The 20722-nt window shown below is 32.5% G+C and overlaps 1 protein-coding gene across 1 annotated transcript in view; it reads left to right on the top strand.

Annotated features, from left to right (window-relative positions):
- LOC100373277 (proton myo-inositol cotransporter-like) overlaps window positions 1-20722 on the top strand; it is a 36674-nt gene that overhangs the window by 6630 nt on the left and 9322 nt on the right. Inside the window, exons 2-4 of the mRNA XM_085496837.1 lie at window positions 16741-16900; window positions 18319-18530; window positions 20487-20598. Of these exons, the coding sequence (XP_085352963.1) occupies window positions 16741-16900; window positions 18319-18530; window positions 20487-20598 (484 nt within the window). The remainder of the gene's footprint in view (window positions 1-16740; window positions 16901-18318; window positions 18531-20486; window positions 20599-20722) is intronic.

Below are 20722 nucleotides of genomic sequence, written 5' to 3'. Positions count from 1 at the left end.
ATGTGCAAATATGGGCATTGGTATATTACAATAGTGATGTTAGTCATAACCAATGTTCTGAATTCATGCTCCCTTTGGTCAAATTACATTTGTCATTTTACATAAACTGTGTATTCAGGCTTTGTTGTAGGAATAACTTACAATAATATAAATATGTCACCGTAACCCCATACGTTATAGAGTGCCGTAACTTTACGCTATTGCACTGGGTATTTTCATCCTACCATATTAGGAAATGCGAATTCCAAATATGGAACGATTTTGCGCATGAGTGTCCTCTAATAATAAAACAAACATGGCAGCTCCCAGGGTTTGACCGGACTCCATTCAAAGAAGTTTGCTCAATCTGTTCTAAACTTTTTTTGTGTATCAGCATTCCAATGATGTATCCTCGGTCGATACTCCCACTGAACTTCATGCATACTTTTTGGTATCCTTGTAATAACCTTATAATGATACCAATTTGAGGTACAAGTCTTGGGGGGGGAAAAAAGTGTATAATAAAAGATGCTCACTTGTTTGTGGAGGTATTAGTACAAAATAAGTTATACAAGACATGAAAATCACCTTGCTTTGATCACCTACTACTGTGAATACATTAATTATTCACTGGGTTTTAATTTCGCTATTTTCCCTGATAATTAAAATCTGCTAAATTAAATCTGTGTGAACATGTAAAAGAATAATAAAACTCATTGTTTCCTTGACAAATTCATGGAATTAAAACACAGTGAATATGCTCAAAAAATCAAAATAATGAAATTAAATGTCAGTGAAAATAAATGGTTTCACAGTGTCTGCTTTCATCTTGTCCAGGGTATTCAGCATACCTTTATATTACCGGTAATTATTTATTCAGTTTTAAACATAATTATCCTTGCAAATGTATATCATTTAAAATTATATTAAATTATCATTATTATTAACATAAATACATTATTGTGAATATATTTATGAATATATGAATATTCATACTAGATAATATTGACACTAATTAAAAATTGGTATTTTTGAAAAAATAAAAGGAATAAAATAGAAAACATTTTTTTGACATCCATGTTTTGTTTTCATGCCGAAAATAATATTAGATATGATATACTATACATCAAAAAAAATAGACTTTCCCAATTTGTGAAATGTGTATTTGCATTTAATTGAAACGTATTTGCACTTGTCCCAACATTTGAAATTTCCTTTTACTTTGGGTAAACTACATTGAACATGTTACAGACTATTGACGTCACGTTCAAACTCGTTTCTGTTGTTTAATTGGATGCTGCAAGCAATATAAGTTCATGACAGAAATAGAATCACAGAGCCCCTTCCTACGTCAGATTTTAATCAGATTGATATTTCACAATGCTATGCAATGGCTTATTATCGAAATATCTACTGTAGGATTAGAGATTTGTGGTCTGGAGTAAACTTATAATTGGTGAAATCCTGATTTATCAATATAATTTGTCAGCTCCTAGATAGTTTGAAAAAAAGATTCCCTTGAAGATCACCGAGCAGGTGCCAACTGAAATCATGCATCTATCTATCGACGTCTGGAATTAGATTTGCAGCACACCTATGGCTTCATCAATGTTGCAACCGTAGTATGACGGTTACCATGGAGATGATTAGTGGGATTTCTTTTTATCAAATTTACAAAGTCATAATGTGCTTGTGGCGTCTATATGTCCTTGAGGCTAAAACTGATGATGGTTTTTCATATACGGTATACTCTTTATGTTAGTATGCTAGAGTGAACAGGAGATTCATTGTATGTGTTAATTACTCTGTGTGGAGAGGTGACTCTTCTCCAGTGATGTGCATGAAACGAATTTGATAAGAGAGTGGGGATATTACAAGGATTAAAATATTCTAAATATTTAATACCAGATTTTTTATCATGATAATATACTTCCTTTGTGAGATATGAGACTCTCTCACATTTAATATGCAAATTAATATAATTTCAGTCAATTTGTGTCGCCATAATAAATTACAACCCACGCGAATGAGAATGTGGCAGCATTTCATTTTGTTAAGGTTTAATTATCATCGAACAGAAATGCTTCTTTTTTTTTTTTTTCTGTGCCGGATGTTACGATTCATTAAATGAAAGAAATATCAAGATTATTAAAAGTGACAAGCATGTGGACACAAAGAATGACTTTCGGGATTAAATGTGTGGGCAATGAAGGAGAAGTTGAGTTTCAATCTGACAGATCATTTTCAAATCATTAAGCCTCCGCTCTGCATTAAACTTGCAGTACAGGAATGGTGTTTTACGAATGAGGGTTCATGATTCATGGAGTTGATAATGAAATTGAGATAATTCATTCTTTATAGAAATTATTATTTGAACATCTCTGGTTTTTCCAAGTGTGTCATCTCATTTCCAAACTTCTATGAATTAGAGACCCCAAGACCTGTTTTAAGTGGCTTTTCAGAAGAAATTGCATTTTATTATTTGGCTATTGAGATTTATAAATTTCAATTAGAGAACAGAAATGTGTTTTTTTTTATACTGAAAAGATGATGATTTTGTAGTAATCTTTTGGCACTGTAACTTGGACGTTAATGAATCAATCACATTAGGCAATAATATATCATGTGTTGTATATACTCTATCATCATCACCTTGGGATTGCTGATCAGAAGCTGTTGTCTGTTTCACTCAACTAACTGACAAATCTGAGTTTTTGGATTTGCTTTTTTTCGGGTATACACAATAAAGTTTTACGTGTCTTTTTCGAATAGCCTAGGAGCATAAAATGATTCTCCTAAACGAGGTAACTTGATTGACATAGGGGAGCTATATACGTTATCTTTTTGCAAAGGTATAGATTAGGAGTGCAATAATTAGCCCTTCTGGGGGTTGATTGGGTGAGTGATAGGTGAGTGAAGTGATCATTATTCTTTGAAAGTAAGGTCTGGCGTTTAATGGGTAACATCAAGCCAATGGAAAAATATGAAAAAATCTGTTGATGAATACTGTATAAGTCTTAATCAACCACTGGGTTTTATTATCACTTAATTCACTAATAGCGCAATGCACTATAATTAAAATGAAAATGCAACAAATTATTAAATTGAAAAAGATAATGTATGGTTTCCTTTGCAAACCAGCGAATTTAAATATCACTGCAACTTCCAATCAAATGCAGTGCATATATTTTCTTCTCCAGTGATAATTATATGTAAAAAAACATACTCTTTGCTTACCGATATTTCTGTGAACACAGGCACCATTACACACATAATATGTACTGTCACTTAATTGTTTATGGACGTTCAAATGATGACATGTTTTCAGAGCAGACACTGAATTCACAGTTTGATCATGGATTTCATTTGTATATCATTCAAAGGAAAGCCTTACCAACATGTGTAAATGCAAATCTTTTGTAAAATAGGTAGGAAGAAAATTAATAATTTGATAACTGTGATAATCCACTGGCCTCATTATAAATATAAATTCTACTAGACAGTATATCGTATTGTCTTTACCTATTATTAATGTTCTGTATATGTATTCCATATTTGCTATTAGTAGCGCATACATACTAAATATTAGACACAAGTCTGTAGTCAAAAAAAGAATATTTTTAATTTTTTCAGCTGATATACTGTTAATACAATAAATGTAATTTTTGTCTTGTATGTGCTTCCAAGGTGATGCATTATTATTAAAGTAAATACGGTGTTTTTGCCATGGAACATGGAATCTATAAAAGTGTATGTGCTAAGATGCTAAGTGTATGAACAATTGCCCTTTGTAATCAATACGACAGAAGAACCCCATTAATGATAACAAGTATTGATTAAGTATTGATTCATGTATAACATTGAGAATAGATTATTCTAAGCTCATGCTCATCTAACTCTACTCTTAATTTAATCGCCCAATTTTAAATCATGTTTTGTCACATTTTGTGTAATTTTCTCTAATTTTACATGTCTTTCTTTGATTTCTGACTGATTTCTGACTGATTTCCGTGAAAAATGACAATATTAAAGATGTATTCTAAGAAATGTCTAGCATGACACAGAGGTCGTCTGATAAAGGTTCATTTCATCATAACATCATATGATGAATACACAATCTCTGTTTCCATGGAAATGGGGATATGAGGACCCTGATCTATGTTTTTCCCTATTATTCTCTGTTAAATCAGAAAGCTGTCATAGACTCTATGTTGACAATGATGGGTAATAATGGTCTGCAATGTAAGATACATAATTATCATTTGGTATGATATTATGGATGCAGAAATAAATAAATGATGAAGATATTCATATCAGGTTGTTCATCTTTTATTAAATAATTTAGTTTCTTTAACCAAATCTGCTAGCAATAAATGAGAAATTAGACCAAACATTACAGCATGGAAATTAACGATAATTATGAATAAATGTTTTTAAGATACATAATACACAAGAGCGTAACAAATACTACTGAGAAATGATGAGAATAACATTGATTACAGTTGCCTAGGTAGTGTACTATTGAACCTGAATGATGCATTATTTACATTATACTTTAGCTAAAAGGAAATGAACTTGAAATTGGCATTCACAATAATGAGAAAAATCAACACATGACTTTAAAAGATCAAGCTCTATGCGAGCATTTAAAAGTTAAGATTACAACATTTAGTCTTTCAAATTGTTGATTCTCATGAAAATAATGTATTAAACTAATAATAAAATTGTTGTTTAATATGTAGGGAAGATGTGAATGCTCATGTCAAATGTTAATGTTATGAATGTTATTAGGATAGAAAAAAAACAAAAAAACAGAACCAATACGTCTGTTAAAAATGTGCGCATAACAGCGTTGTCAAATTTCGAAAAAAAAAAATTAAATAAAAATCTAAGTTTCATAAAAAAATGATTGCACAATTAAAATGAAATGAAAAAATAAATGGAAAAAAAAAAAAAAAATACACGCACACATGTGCACCAATTGCCCAGAGTGTTTTCACTCGCCAGTTGTAATAAGTGTTGCTATACTATCCTGTAATGATTATTGATAATCTGCACTAAATATCTATATTGGTTGGTATAATCTTAATTATTAATGAATAATAAAATCCATAAGGAAGACAAGTCTCTTGTAAAGTGAAATCACGTATGCATTTATGGTGGCATGTACCTTGGAACTCGCAGCTGATGTTATCAAAAGTGACCTTTGAACTCACCAACCAGTCTATTGAACTTTACATCTCCCAATAGAGATTTCTATACATGTACAAACTGTGTGCGTCTAGGAGGAAAATGGGGGGGGGGGGTAATTAATGAAGCAAAAGGCAAGGGAGTCTCCTGATATCATAATCCATACACTACACACAATGAAATCCTTCATATAGAAATCGGATAAATGATTAATTTTCTCTCCAGTTAATCCTCTATTCAGATTTGTTGAGTGTGTCTCCATGGTTACTGGTTTGTTACATTGTTATCTGGTAAGAGATATTTGAGAATGAGCGAAAAAGTGTTGAAACTGATTCCATTAGGAAATCAATTTGACTCCTTGATGCTGAAAAATACTTTATTTTTAGCTGGAATTAATTTTTGCTGAAAAGACTTTTTGGGTTTTTCGTATGGAATTTATTTTCACTGATTTGTGATGAGTTGAATGTAAAATAGAGGAAAAAAGCTATATTTGCTGGATTTTATTTTTACTGAATCATTCATTCAGTGAAAATGAATATTTTATAGTATCTTTTTAGTCCCTGTCGAACGTAGTCGGAAATGGGGACTAATGTTTGGGTTCCGTTCGTCCATGCGTCCGTGTGTCCGTCATCATTTCTCAGAGACGCCTGGACGGATTTTCTTCAAAGCTGGTACAAAGACAAGTCATAATGAGAGACATGTGCACATTGATTTATTTTTGATTTGGTTGACCTTTGACTGAGTGGCTGCCATTTTTGTTCAAATAAAACACCAAAAATCTACATTTGGACATGTCATCAACCGTTTCCCGGACATGCCTTGACCAATTTCTTTCCAACTTGGCATTTACATCAGTCATGGTGGGTTACTGATGCACGTCGTTTATTTTCATGATTAGATTCAAAATGGCGGACTGGTGGTCATTTTGTTTTTTACGAGTATTCTGCTCATTTTACTGAGATGATCGTACAGATTTAGCTTAAATTTTCTACAAAGACAAGATATAGCCGAATGGTGGTCATTTTTGTCAAAAACAAGTAAAATCACAAAATTCTAACATGTCATCAACCATTTCTTGGATATGCCTTGACCGATTTCATTCAAACTTGGCATTGACATCAGTCATGGTGGGTTCCTGATGCACGTCATGTTTTTTGTGATTCAATTCAAAATAGCCATTTTATTTTTTTATGAGAGTTCTGCCAATTTTACAAAGATGATTTTACAGACTGGGTTTAAATTCAGTACAAAGGCAAGATATGGGTTAATTGTTGTTTTTAATTATTTAGAAATTTCAATGAAATTTAGTGAAACAAATAAAATTGCAAAATTTAAAAAATGTCAACTGTTTTTTAGGCTCGCCTGATGGTGTCACTGTGCATGTTGATTATTGATCAAGCATTGTGTTCTATGAATCTTTATTAACCAATCAGTGAAAGTAATGTGAGCTTGATGGCACCACAGTGTGCATCATCACTGTAAGTAATGTGAACTTGATGGCACCAATGTGTATGTTGATTATTGATCAAGCACCATGTTTTATTATTCTTAATTAACCAATCAGTGAAAGTAATGTGAACTTGATGGCAGCACAGTGTGCATCATCACTGTAAGTAATGTGAACTTGATGGCACCAATGTGTATGTTGATTATTGATCAAGCATTGTGTTAATATGCTAAATGCTATTCAAACATAATCTGACTATATGCTTTTCATTGTTTGACAAAGTCACTAAAAACATGACAGGGACTATGTCATTGACAATGACTTGTTTTTTTATGGATGGTGATCATATAGTATTTAGAGATGTAATGAGGGTAAAAACTGCCTATTTGTGACCATACTAGATAATATTTTTTACTAAACTACAAATATTTTTCTGTTGTTGCATACACAGCAGTATCCATTTGAAAAATGAAATAAAAACACTACGTATAACAATAAGGGACGACGTCAAAAGATCGATGTCGGATAAAAAAACTTATTTGCTTTAGTTGGGGGGTGGGGGGGTGGCCTCAAAAAGTTTCCATCCTACAAAAACGATTTTATTTTTTAATAAAGTCAAAAAAAACCTTGGATTATTTGTAGTTCGTTTTTTTCTATCCAATCATAGACCAAAATAACAGAAAGTGAAAAAAAAACATCCAATACGAGAAAATGGTTTGGTCCGAGTGTAAATATGTGCTCAAATGAGGTCAATTTCAGGGCATGGACCTAGAGCATGAACAGAAAGTAGTTTGCGCTTCATTATTACAACCAACTGCTATGCCATACTATTGTCAGATTATCAATTTGTATTTAATGGTGAATGTAGTCAATGATCATGATCAATATTTATCAATTAAGTTTCAGTGGGTTTTTTGGGAAAAAAACTAAAAGAATTAAGTTTTTTATCCGACTTTGATCTTTTGATGTCGTCCCTAACCAGTGCACATATACTTATTTGATAATTGCATTGTATCATCAATTGAATACTCAGATGTATGGTACAAAAATAGCGGTTTCAGTTTATGATAAATCACAATCTAGTGTATTCATATATAATTATATCAACATACAGTACCAATCAAGTTAAAACAAATGTTCACATTCATATGCATCATTGAAGATGACATTCTATCTGGTAATAAATTCTGACATATCAACTCGTATAGACCGCGCACTCATTTATTTATCATGAAAAAATATATTTGAAACTTCATCTTGACTTTGGAGTAACTGTTGATGGATAAATGCTGTATCGACAAAAATCATCCCTATATATATTCACTAATATCATCACCGTTTAAATTGGAATATTACCTCCGCATTTTGCCCATGTTAAGCTTAAAATGCATGTATACACTGTCTGATACATGTCATTGCTATTCAATGCATGAACTTTCAAGTATTAACATTTGAAATCTGTTATTTCCCTTTGCAAGAGGCCACCCCTTGCATTTTAACACCTACACCGTAGGTCGGATATAACTGTATGGCAGGCAGCCAAGATGCTGCTTTTGTTAATACAAGATTACAATAGCAACTGATGAAATTCGAAAATTAAGTTATTGTCGTATATTATTGAATACCTTGATTTTTATTCTAGAGTTACTTTAAAAAGGTATCTCTCTCTGATTTTATCTTCACCTGCATGGTCTTTTATAGTAAAGGACCACTTTGAATTTCTCCTAAAAAGATTTTCGTATGGAATTTATTTTCACTGATTTGTGATGAGTTGAATGTAAAATAGAGGAAAAAAGCTATATTTGCTGAATTTTATTTTTACTGAATCATTCATTCAGCGAAAATGAATATTTTATAGTATCTTTTTAGCTCCGCTGTCGACTTTGTCGAGCGGAGCTTATCATATGAGTGATTGTCCGTCGTCGTCCGTGTCAATGTTTTACTTTTTCGACTTCTTCTTGAAAACTACAAGCCTAAATGCTTTGATACTTGGTGTATATGTACCTTGGGTAGACCTCTCTTAGGTTTGTTCATTTCATGTTGATATCTTTAATTCTCTAATTTTGGTGAATATTTTTGTCATTTTTGGTAAAAACTGATATTTTCGACTTCTTGTTAAAAACCGCAAGTGCAATTGCTTTGATATTACATCTATAGGTACTACATGTGGACCTCTCTCAGATTTGTTAATTTTGTAATGATATCTTCAATTTTCTAATTTTGGTGATTATTTTTGTCATTTTTGGTAAAAACTGATATTTTCGACTTCTTGTTAAAAACCGCAAGTCCAATTGCTTTGATACTACATATATAGGTACTACATGTGGACCTCTCTCAGATTTGTTCATTTCGTGATGATATCTTCAATTCTCTAATTTTGGTGAATATTTTTGTCATTTTTGGTAAAAACTGATATTTTCGACTTCTTGTTAAAAACCGCAAGTGCAATTGCTTTGATATTACATATATAGGTACTACATGTGGACCTCTCTCAGATTTGTTTATTTCGTGATGATATTTTCAATTCTCTAATTTTGGTAAATATTTTTGTTTTGGTAAAAAGTGATATTTTTGACTTCTTGTTAAAAACCGCAAGTCCGATTGCTTTGATATTACATATATAGGTACTACATGTGGACCTCTCTCAGATTTGTTCATTTTGTGATGATATCTTCAATTCTCTAATTTTGGTGAATATTTTTGTCATTTTTGGTAAAAAGTGATATTTTCGACTTCTTGTTGAAAACTGTAAGTCCGATTGCTTTGATATTACATATATAGGTACTACATGTGGACCTCTCTCAGATTTGTTCGTTTTGTGATGATATCTTCAATTCTCTAATTAATTTATTTTGGTGAATATTTTTGTAATTTTTGGTAAAAAGTGATATTTTCGACTTCTTGTTAAAAACTGTAAGTCCGATTGCTTTGATACTATTCATATTGTTCATTTTCTAATGATGTCTTCAGTTCTTTAATTGAAATGTGCATTGCTAACAGCGGAGCTATCTCAGCCGATAGGCTGCTTGTTTAGTCCCTGTCGAACGTAGTCGGAAACGGGGACTAATGTTTGGGTTCCATTCGTCCATGCGTCCGTGTGTTCGTCATCATTTTTCAGAGACGCCTGGACAGACTTTCTTCAAAGCTGGTACAAAAACAATTCATAATGGGAGACATGTGCACATCGATTTATTTTTGATTTGGTTGACCTTTGACTGAGTGGCTGCCATTTTTGTCCAAATAAAACACCAAAAATCAACATTTGGACATGTCATCAACCGTTTCCTGGACATGCCTTGACCAATTTCATTCCAACTTTTCACTGGATTTTATATGTACTGATTTATCCATTCAGCAAATACAGATTCCAAGTCGAAAATAAAGTACACGCTAAATAAACACATCATGCAATGAATCATGTGCACACATTTCCTGTAGTATTTATGCATACACAAGTAGCTAATTTGCATATACATTCTCCAGGGTAAAGTATGAAATAAATGCATGTAGATGTAGATTTCATTGCATTGTGAGGATTCTTTTTTTCTACCAACTGTAAAATACTTTATATTCGCTTGGAATTAATTTTCACTATTTTCACTGAAGGAATGATTCAGTGAAAATAAAATCCAGCGCATATACCTTTTTTTCCTATATTTTACATTAAACTTTTCAAAAATCTGTGAAAATAAATTTCATACAAAACACCCAAAAAGCTTTTTCAGCGAAAATTAATTCCATCTAAAATAAAGTATTTTACAGTATATAACAATTTACATGTCAATGATTTGATATCAGTTTTTCTCACAAAAAGTGATCAATATCACATTTTGAGTGATATTTACATCGAGGGAGGGAGTGAGGGAGGTAATGAGAGGACTACATTTGGAATATAATCTCCAAATAATTAGAAAACTATACTCTGTGAGGAAAAAAAAACCATCATAATTAACTAACGTAAACTACTTCACTCAATATTTCCATTCAAACAAATGGATATGAAGTGAAATATGACTCTAGATGGGCTTACTAATCTCAGAGTATTATAAAATCATGCTTCCTGCTCAGTTTGCGCTGTAATGGCACTAGATTCATTACTGTAGGAGTGTTGATTTCACTGCACGGTTGTCAATTGGTGCACACTATGCGATCACCATGGTGACAGCACTAATAAGTGGCTCTGTGGAGAAGCTGAATACAGTGCGAGTTATTTCATCATTGCTTTGCAGTTTCTTATTTATGGGCTCACTGTTTGCAGTTATGTAAGACTGAGAGCACAAGCACATATTTTGAAAACTAATTTGCATGAGTGCTACGAGTTACGTCTCGGTGCAGCTGCAGATTATAAGATAATACCTAGAAATTTTGAGATTTATCAGTTGACAAGATTAATTTTCCATGTCTTGGAGTTGTACATATCAGGAAAACAAAAACGTGACCGGACACAGGTATCATAGGGGGGGTTGTTGATCGCATCAGACTCATGAAGTCACTGACCAAGAATAACCGACTGACATGCAAATGAAACTATTATAGTGTATACATTGGTTGAATGTATAAGGTAGAATATTGAATTATCACACCTTTTGCATGTATGTCATCTTCACCTTTGAAATTTACGCATAAATAAAGATGTGAAGAGACAGCACTGACATTTTCTTTACACAGACAAAAAACATGTCATGGCAGAAAGTTTTTGATATTTTGTGAAAAAATACAGGTAGTTACAAGAGAAAATCGTATATTGTATTTACACTTTAAAATTAGTAAACCAATGAAAATACTTTTCTTCACACAAGTTTGCTAGCCTTTTTATGTCAAATCAGCAAAAAATAAGTTAACTCAATTACTTTTTTCAGTTGAAAATAAAAAAATAATTTAATAAAATAAGGTAATTCACAGTGATCTGTTTCGCATAAACTTATCAATATTTAATTAGCATAATTATGCTAACATATTAAAGTCAGCAGCTGCCTCCTGAGGGCATACTTTTATTGAATTAAAATGAAAAAAACAAACAAAAAAAAACATAATTTTTTGTTTGTTTTAGGCCTATTACCAGGTATGTATGAAATTGCCTCTATGCACTAATGTAAGCATACAGTGTAATTATTTTATTGCTTGACTTTATAGACACATGAATTACCTTGTAAAAGTTACACTGTATATTTTTATACAATAAATAATTGAAAGGAACGAGCAGCCAGTGGCTGTTATTAAAATGTCTGTTTCATTGCCTAATAATATCGTTTATTTACACAACATTTTAAATGCTCACTGCGCAGTACTTATGGTGATTTAAATGCAGTCTGGTCTACAATTTAAAAATGTCACCTTTTGAGAAAAAAAATGATTTTAAATTAAAGAATTTATGGTAATGTCATGAACTGATCAAATATGTGATATTTACATGTCAATAGTATAAGGGTTTTTAACTCTATTAGTTGTCTTCAGGTGTGTGCTACTATCAGAGACATTGCAATTGATACATGTACAAACCTGAGAGTTATTGGAAAAACATGGAACGAAATGAAAAATCTTCTTCATGATATAACTATAATAGATGTTGAAATTAAAATAAATTGAAATCAGGCTTCAATTTTCATTTTTTATTTGTACCTTAGACGTGGTCAATATCCCACCTGAGAAAGCATTGTAGAAAGGCATTTCATGTCAGTAGTCTCATATTAAACCATTTAATTAACAGAATAGGATTCCCACAATGGTGATAGAGCTCTATGTAAAATAACCTGTCAGATAAGCAGTGTGGAATACATCAGCGTAAAAAAAAGGTAGTAATTGGTATGTCTTGATCAAAATCAAGACAAATTTAGAAAACGTTATACACAGGTATATTTTTGAAACTTTGGCATTCAAATGGTCTTATAATAGAATAAATAAGGGACTCAGAAACATATCAGATTATGATATAAATTAATCAACACTGAGTTAGAGGGGCCAGAGGTACTAAAGTTTAATAAGAGGTTCCTATTATCAACACTGAGTTAGAGGGGCCAGAGGTACTAAAGTTTAATAAGAGGTTCCTAGAAACATGAATCAGTGTCCAATGATTAAAAATACATTATACACTGAGGTTATCACTAAATGACTCTTATTTAAAGACATAGTTGATGAGTCAAGTGATGACATATGTGATTATCCACACACTGGAAACAATTAAGTTTTTGATGCATCCACAAATTTCAACCATCTACTACTACGTTCACGTTACGGGATCTCGGCACGTGCCGAAATTTTTAATTCTTTGTGTTTGCAAACTGATTACAGCAACTATGTTCATGTTAGTCGGGACCCACTTTATAGGACTTGGCTTGTGCCGAAATCACGCCCTCATTCGTCGATCTGTTATTTGACCCAAACATGGAAAACGATAAGCATATGATGATAATAGTAATTGCTATATTGAGTGAAATTATATCCATTTGTTGTTATGGTATTTTTTGCGAGTCATCGTGCAAATGAACAGCAAAGAAGATTCAAAAAACAATTATTTTTGCACGTCAATGTAGCATTGCAAGATGTGATTTCGACTCATGCCGATCGTTCAGGCAGCAAATCTTGGCACATGCCGAGTTTCGGTTCCAACCATCTATCAGGACCAAGATCAAGTTTTTTCGGCACGTTGTCGACTCGATCCTGACCGTTCACACACAAGTTTCGGCACATGCTGTCTCGGTTCCAAGTCTCGGCACATGCCGCCTCGGTTGCAAGTCTCGGCACATGCCGACTCAGTCCCAACCGTTCATACACAAGTTTCGACTCGTTCCGACTCGGCCCTGACTGTTAACACACAAGTTTCGGCACGTTGCCGACTCAGTACTGATCGTTCACACACAAGTTTCGACACATGCTGACTCGGTTCCAAGTCTTGACCACGTGCCGAGATCTCCAACGTGAACGCCACTTATACATATAAAGATTAGTCATATCAGGTGATATTTTTTTTATCACATTATCAAATCTGATTTCCAAAATAAACTGGATATGCTTATAATTTGCTATTATTATTATTATTGCTGAAAATTACAAATTTCTGGTGATTTGTTGGAAAAGTATATTATTTTCTCATGAATGAAGCCACTTCACGTCACGTGATGAATTATAGAAGGTATGTTTTATTTGATCTAATAGAAGCATGCGCTAATCAGTCACGATGAATCATAAGATATATGCTATTTTCAATTACTTGTTCAATAACCTGGCTAGTTTTCCCCCAAGACACAGACCGAATCGAATAAATTGTTCCAGCAATGTATTTAACAAATTTCAAAAAATTGAATACATTCCCTGGATAGAGAACCAAAAGTGATTTCTCTGATTAAATGTAATTTCTCCATCCTTGGCAATGGTTGTTGCTATGGGCTCTAAGCATGGTGATCTATCTTGAGTTATATCTTTTGTGTGCCAGACAGTAGAATTCATTCCTAGTTGTCTAGCATGAATGTACTAGTATTTGTAGCAGTGTGACTTATGTATGAATTCTAAAACAGTTGCACATACTTTTTTTTTTTTTTTGAAGAAATGAAGAAAAAAACAGGTTAACATGACAAAACTGTGATATATAATTGGAATTTATTACTGTTAATAGAATAACATTACCCCCAGAAAATACCTATAATAGAGAAATAAAATAAAATATACCGGTACACTGAATTATTATCTCTTCAGTGACTCAAAAGTACATTTGTTTTGTTTTTTCAATTGTCGAATGCCAACACACATTTTTTATTAATCAATAAAAAAAAAATGTTTGAGGCGGAATTTCCAAATACTGTAATGCTTCTTGTTGGCACATGAACAGATTATTCAATTGATGCCCTCAAGTCATTCTAAGTGTTGTAATCTTTTGGGAAATAGATTTTCTGGGCTTTAGGGCTACTTCGTATCCTAGCTTGTGTACATGTAACAGTGTATGGCATATACATGTATGGTATTACTCATTAATGATGAATAGGTTTGAATACCATGTTGTTAATATTAAACTTGTTAGTTGACTGTCATTCTTAATGACAAACTGTTTAAATCTTATTATTGTATTTGCAGTGCTTCTTGTGGTAATTAAGCCTGGCAGTACCTGACAGTCATTTGTACCTGTATCGTATATATACATGGACCAATCACAATTAAACTTTGTACATAAATCATATATCATGTTACGTAAATAACAGGGCTCAAAGCCCAGGGTACCTTAGTCTTCTCCTGGGACTACCATTTTCAAAAATGAGTACCCGCTAGCCTCAACTGACTACTTGAAATTTACAGAATGTTAGTCCTTTGTTTTCTAACAAACCAATTTATCTATTGATGTCCTACAGATTAAGCAAAATGATATGTATTTATTTCTATTTACGACTAAAACTGATGGACTACCAAATAATACCATGGGACTATTACAATGTACCATGGGATTTAGGTAGCCAAGTAGACTTCCATCAAATTCTATTAATTTTTGAGTTCAGAGTCCCGTCTATGCACCGGATTTGTTTCAAGATCTGATTCAAGATGGCCGAATGGTGGCCATTTTAAAGCTAAAAATGTATTCAATCAAGCATTTTTGTAATTTTGAAACTATACCTCAGTTGTACATGGGTAAATGTCATTCAAATTAGATACATACATTGAACAGAATGGGACCTTGATGCATCTCATTTTGCAGATCAAATTAAAAATGGCTGACTGGTGTTTTAATGAAAGCTGGTCTAATGATGACATTCACATTTTACCACATATGCACATATATATTTGTTTTAGTGATCAAGGATCTGAGTACTGTATTTTAAAGATATTCACCTCAATCAGAATTTTGTTCATTAATTGGAATTTAACTTGGCTGCTAGTTTATGTATAGATCTACTTTATCGTAAACTGCAAATTGGATTTTTTATTATTTTCAAAACTGTCTTTACTCAATTCCACTTGGAGAGAATTTTGGCATTTCATGTTTATTATCCAGTTCCCATATGTATGTAGCCTTGAAGAAATTGCATGTTATGCCGGCAATCCCATTTCAAATGTCAGTGTAGTAATTATGGATCTTCTGGGTCTGTAATGGACATCAAGTGTCCTCATCTTTTGCACAGTTTTTGTATGAAAATTTAACTCTAGTAGTCAATGACACAGCTCAACTTAAAAAAAAGGTATATAGTCAGTACTTGCAGTCATTTGTAGAATATCGAACATATCTGATTATTAATATTCCTGAGGGGAACTGCGTGGGATTTATATTGTAGTTTAGTGTGGAATTCTAAGAAATCAGTGTCACATAATATGTATTACTGTATATGCACATCTTATATTGCCCTTTATAACATTTATATTCTTAATTTAGCCCAGTTATAGTTTTTAATAATTTAAAATACCTTTTTGTTTGTTTTGTTGCTTTTTTCTATTTGTTGGCCTTTATGCAACAATGTGCAATGTATTGTTTATCTTCCATGTTTATGATGTGATATCGTTTTCTTATTTTTTATAAACTTACTGTATTGCCATAGAAGAGCTCTATGTGCATCCATCCATTTTCTATCCATGACTAATTTTCAGCTCCGTTGTTGACTTTGTCGAGCGGAGCTTATCATATGAGTGATTGTCTGTCGTCTTTCGTCCACGTCAACTTTTTACTTTTTTAACCTTTTCTTGAAAACTACAAACCTTGACACGTGGTGTATATGTACCTTGAGTAGACCTCTGTTAGACTTGTTCATTTCATGATGATATCTTCAATTCTCTAATTTTGATGAATATTATTGTCATTTTTGGTAAAAAGTGATATTTTCAACTTCTTGTTTAAAACTGCAAGTCCGATTATTTTGATATTGTATATAGGTACAAATGTACTATATGTGGACCTTTCTCAGATTTGTTCATTTTGTGATGATATACCTTCAATCCCCTAATTTTGATGAATATTTACGTCATTTTGGGTAAAAAGTGATATTTTCAACTTCTTGTTGAAAACCGCAAGTCAGATTGCTTTAATATCATACATATGTAGGTAGACCTCTTTCAAATTTGTCTGGTTCTTTTATAACTTGCGAGAATACACCTATATTACATCTCTTATGTCTGCAGACTTTATATCAATAACTAATGTTTTCCATTTACAGGTTTAGCCTCCATGACAGTTCCTATGTACATAGCAGAGGCAGCCCCAGCTGATATGCGTGGACGTCTTATATTGATTAACAGTATGTTTATCACTGGTGGCCAATTTATCGCATGTGTATTAGATGGCGCCTTCAGTTACGATAAAGAAAACGGATGGAGGTATGAATAGTTATTGTCGTATTCTTCAAAAAAATTATTATGTTATGATAAATTAAAGCACTTCTTTTAATTAAATAATTAACCGTTTTGGGGAACTGTATGATTTTGTGATGATATCATAAATTCTCTATTTTGAGCAAATATTTTCATCATTTTTGGTAAAAAATGTTATTTTCGACTTTTTCTTGGAAACTACCAGCCGGATTGCTTTGATATTTGAGGTGTACATACCCGATAATTTTTGTGAACAATTTTTTTGATGAAATTAGGTTGGCATTTTCTTAACCAGAACTATTTTACTTTTTCTATGCTTTAACTGAGTTTTGTCTTATGTGTGTGCATTGCTTGGATTCCACAATATTCTTGTAGGACAGCGGAGTTAATTTCAACCATCAAGTCACTTGTTTAATTACATGTAGGTCTTTCATGCCAACTCGTGCACTTATAATGGAGTCAACAAAGCCATGTATGTTATTAAATTATTTATAAACTAGAGAAGTTGTTTACGTTGTATGAGCTAGTGCAGTGATTTGGCAGCAGATTAAAACAGTGGAGTGTAATTATCAGTGCATGTACAAAAATAATAATCCTTGGGGACGGAGCTACGTCACAAGACGTTCCACGTTGCTAAGAGGCGCACCACTATTCCACATAATTCTATGGGCTCTGCACACACTGCTGAGGAACACCGAGCGAAGAGCCGGTGAAAATTCAAATAAACAACAGGAACTCAACTTGTAAGTAATCCTGAACAATCAAATGTATATGCGTTACACATGCAGGGGTAATCTTGTTACACTGTTCAGGGGAGTCTCAACAACCATTCCAAAGTACTATTTTCTGGGAGTTTTCGGCCTTTGTTTTTTGAAGAAAATACTGCAGAATATTCCATCATATTAAAATCACCATACTATTTACCAAATAAATTTCATCTGTAATTGCATGAAATTGTTTCATTCAACATATTACTCTTTCCAGCACATAAGATCACATTTTCAGTGACTTTTTTTAAGTTCTGCTTTTAGTGATTATTTTTGTTAATATTGGTAAAAAGTGATATTTTTGACTTCTTTGTTGAAAGTCAAATTGCTTTAATATTATACATGTTGGTACCTCAGGTGGACGTCTTTCAGATTTGTTTATTTCATGATGATATCTTCAATTCTCTAATTTCGATGAATTTTCATGTGATTTTCAGTAAAAAGTGATATTTTGGACTTATTGTTAAAAACCGCATGTCTGATTGATTGAATATTATACATATAGATACTACAGGTGGTCCTCTCTCAGATTTGTTCATTTTGTGGTGATATCTTCAGTTCTTCAATTAAAATGTGCTTTGCTAATAGCGGAGCTATTTCAGCCGAAGGGCTGCTTATTTAAATTATACATGTAAATTGCTTTCATAATTCCGACAGGTACATGCTTGGTCTGGCAGGTGTGCCTTCATTAATTCAGTTTATTGGATTCCTCTTTCTACCTGAGAGTCCTCGCTGGCTTATTACTAAAGGAAGAAAAGAAGAAGCGAGGAGAGTGTTATCACTCATGCGTGCAGGTGTAGGGGTTGATGAGGAGCTGGATGAAATTCAGCGCAATATTGAAGAACAAAAAGAAGAAATGCAAGCCAGAGGTATCTTCATTCTGTTATTGAACATATACAAACTGCAACACAGTCGCATTTTTCAGTTTGTATTATGGGCCTTCATTTTGTTACATCTTTTCAACAAAAATCAGTTAATTTAGAATTGTATTGGGTTCTGAAGTGCTGAAACTGATAAAAAACTGATTTCAGCAGTTTACAGGTCTTTATTAAAATCTTAATTGTTAAAAAATATATAATTATAATAAATCTGTTTTCATCTTAGTTATTACTGCAACAATATTTAATTAAGACTTATCTACAAAAAATGATTTATTTATTAGTTTATTAATTAATTGAGAAATTGCTGAGCCGGTGTTTAATGCTTTTAAGTTTTGTACACTAACATTGCACTAACATATCTGCAAGAACTAAATCTGAGAATTACACATGTTTCAACGATATGCTTGGTGAGTTTAATGAAATAGTAATGTAAAGCTATATTCCAATTCAGTGTTAGACATGGCATATCCACAGTTGAGTGGTTGGTTTTCCAACACTATAAAATGTGCAGTGATGTAAATTAGCCCCAAATACATAACAATTGCTTAGTGGGACTAGAACTAGTACCATACATACATTTCAATAACATACCACATACCACACACATGTAATTCAATTCCTGCAGATGGATGTTAATTATTAATTAATAAAATCAACTAAAAGGAGCATGGCTATAAATACTAACTGCTTCTCCAACTAGCATGTCAAATTATATTCAATTATTTAATAGTACATGTGGCTCTATATGTGCAAATAACAGAAAATATATAGTGCTATTACAAATGGAATGTTTGCAGAGAATATGGATTCTCAAATTTGTTGAATTTCCATTTTTTTATTTTCGCAGTTCATTTTATTTGTCATCCTTGACAGCTGGGATTTCACGGTGTGATATCCACGAGTAGTATTGATTGTTTTTTCAATTTATTAGTGTCGTTATAGTAATAGATCACTTAGACTAATTATTTTATTTAATTGCCTGAAATAATGAGTTTCTGATTTTGAAATAAAGATATTTCACCTTACTAACATGACAACTTAAAGTCCATTGTGATAAACTGACTGTTGTCTTGATGTTATCATTTAATAGCGGTTTTTCATGTCATCAAATTTTCCTCTCTCACTTTATTTAAATTTTATTTCATATAATACTTGCGCCAATACAGTGAAAATATTTGACTTTTAAGAATAAAATATTTACTTCTGGTCCAGAAATGCTCAAAAAAATGGTGTGGTAACAAATTTGTTTTCATTTTCGCAATATTTTAGCAAAACCAAATTCAAAAAATGTGTGATACACTAACACAATATAAAACTAGAAACAAATTTTGAAAAGGAAATGTACTATTGTCAGAAATTATGTAATAGTATAATGGTTTATTGTCAATCGACTCCCCGATCTTGTCGATCAGGTTATGGCAAAAGAGATTGCCATCTACTTTTAACTTTGTTAACTGAGAGAAATCTTGGCCATTCTAATTCCTTTTGCGTCAATGAATTTTAATAGCTTGTGGGTACAATTAGGGTACTTCTATATGTCTTAAGCTTAAGCAACGCTCCTCGTGGCCAGAATGGGAAATTTCACCTGACATTTGAATCAGTATATACCGATAGACATCATTCCTGATTTTTTTTATTCCCCAAATTTTATGTAAATGATTTATTAGAACTAAATACATTGATACATTGATTATGAATAATCATTTGAATAATATTTTGAAATGGAAAAAAATAAAACTTTTTTAAATTACTCATTTACATTTTTCAGGGAAAGTCTTGTATTTAGTATCATTGGATTTTTTCCTGTAAAAATTGCTTTGGTCTAAGGGGCATGAGACACCAGACAGATATGTTATCCCAACATAGTTTGAATTATGTGTTTTCAATGTGCTTCTGTACTATGAAATATTATTTCAGTGCATGCTTTCTTTGTATGCTTTGCAGGTAAAAAGGCTGTATTAGTTCAAATGATACAGACGCCTGCTGTCAGAAGAGCATTAATCGTTGGATGCGGTATGCAAATGTTTCAGCAGTTAGCCGGCATTAATACTGTTATGTGAGTCAGGTTATATTTGTCATTGTAAATCATCTTCAGGGAGTCTATGAGTACGTGACGGACTTTATATACGAAGGAAAGGTTGAAAAACAAGAAATAGCCGGGAGCAGAAACGGGAATATGA

Source organism: Saccoglossus kowalevskii, chromosome 3 (genome assembly GCF_978046115.1).
Source record: "Saccoglossus kowalevskii chromosome 3, keSacKowa6.1, whole genome shotgun sequence".
NCBI classification, from domain to species: Eukaryota; Metazoa; Hemichordata; class Enteropneusta; family Harrimaniidae; genus Saccoglossus; species Saccoglossus kowalevskii.
This window is presented reverse-complemented; position numbering and strand designations above follow the sequence as displayed.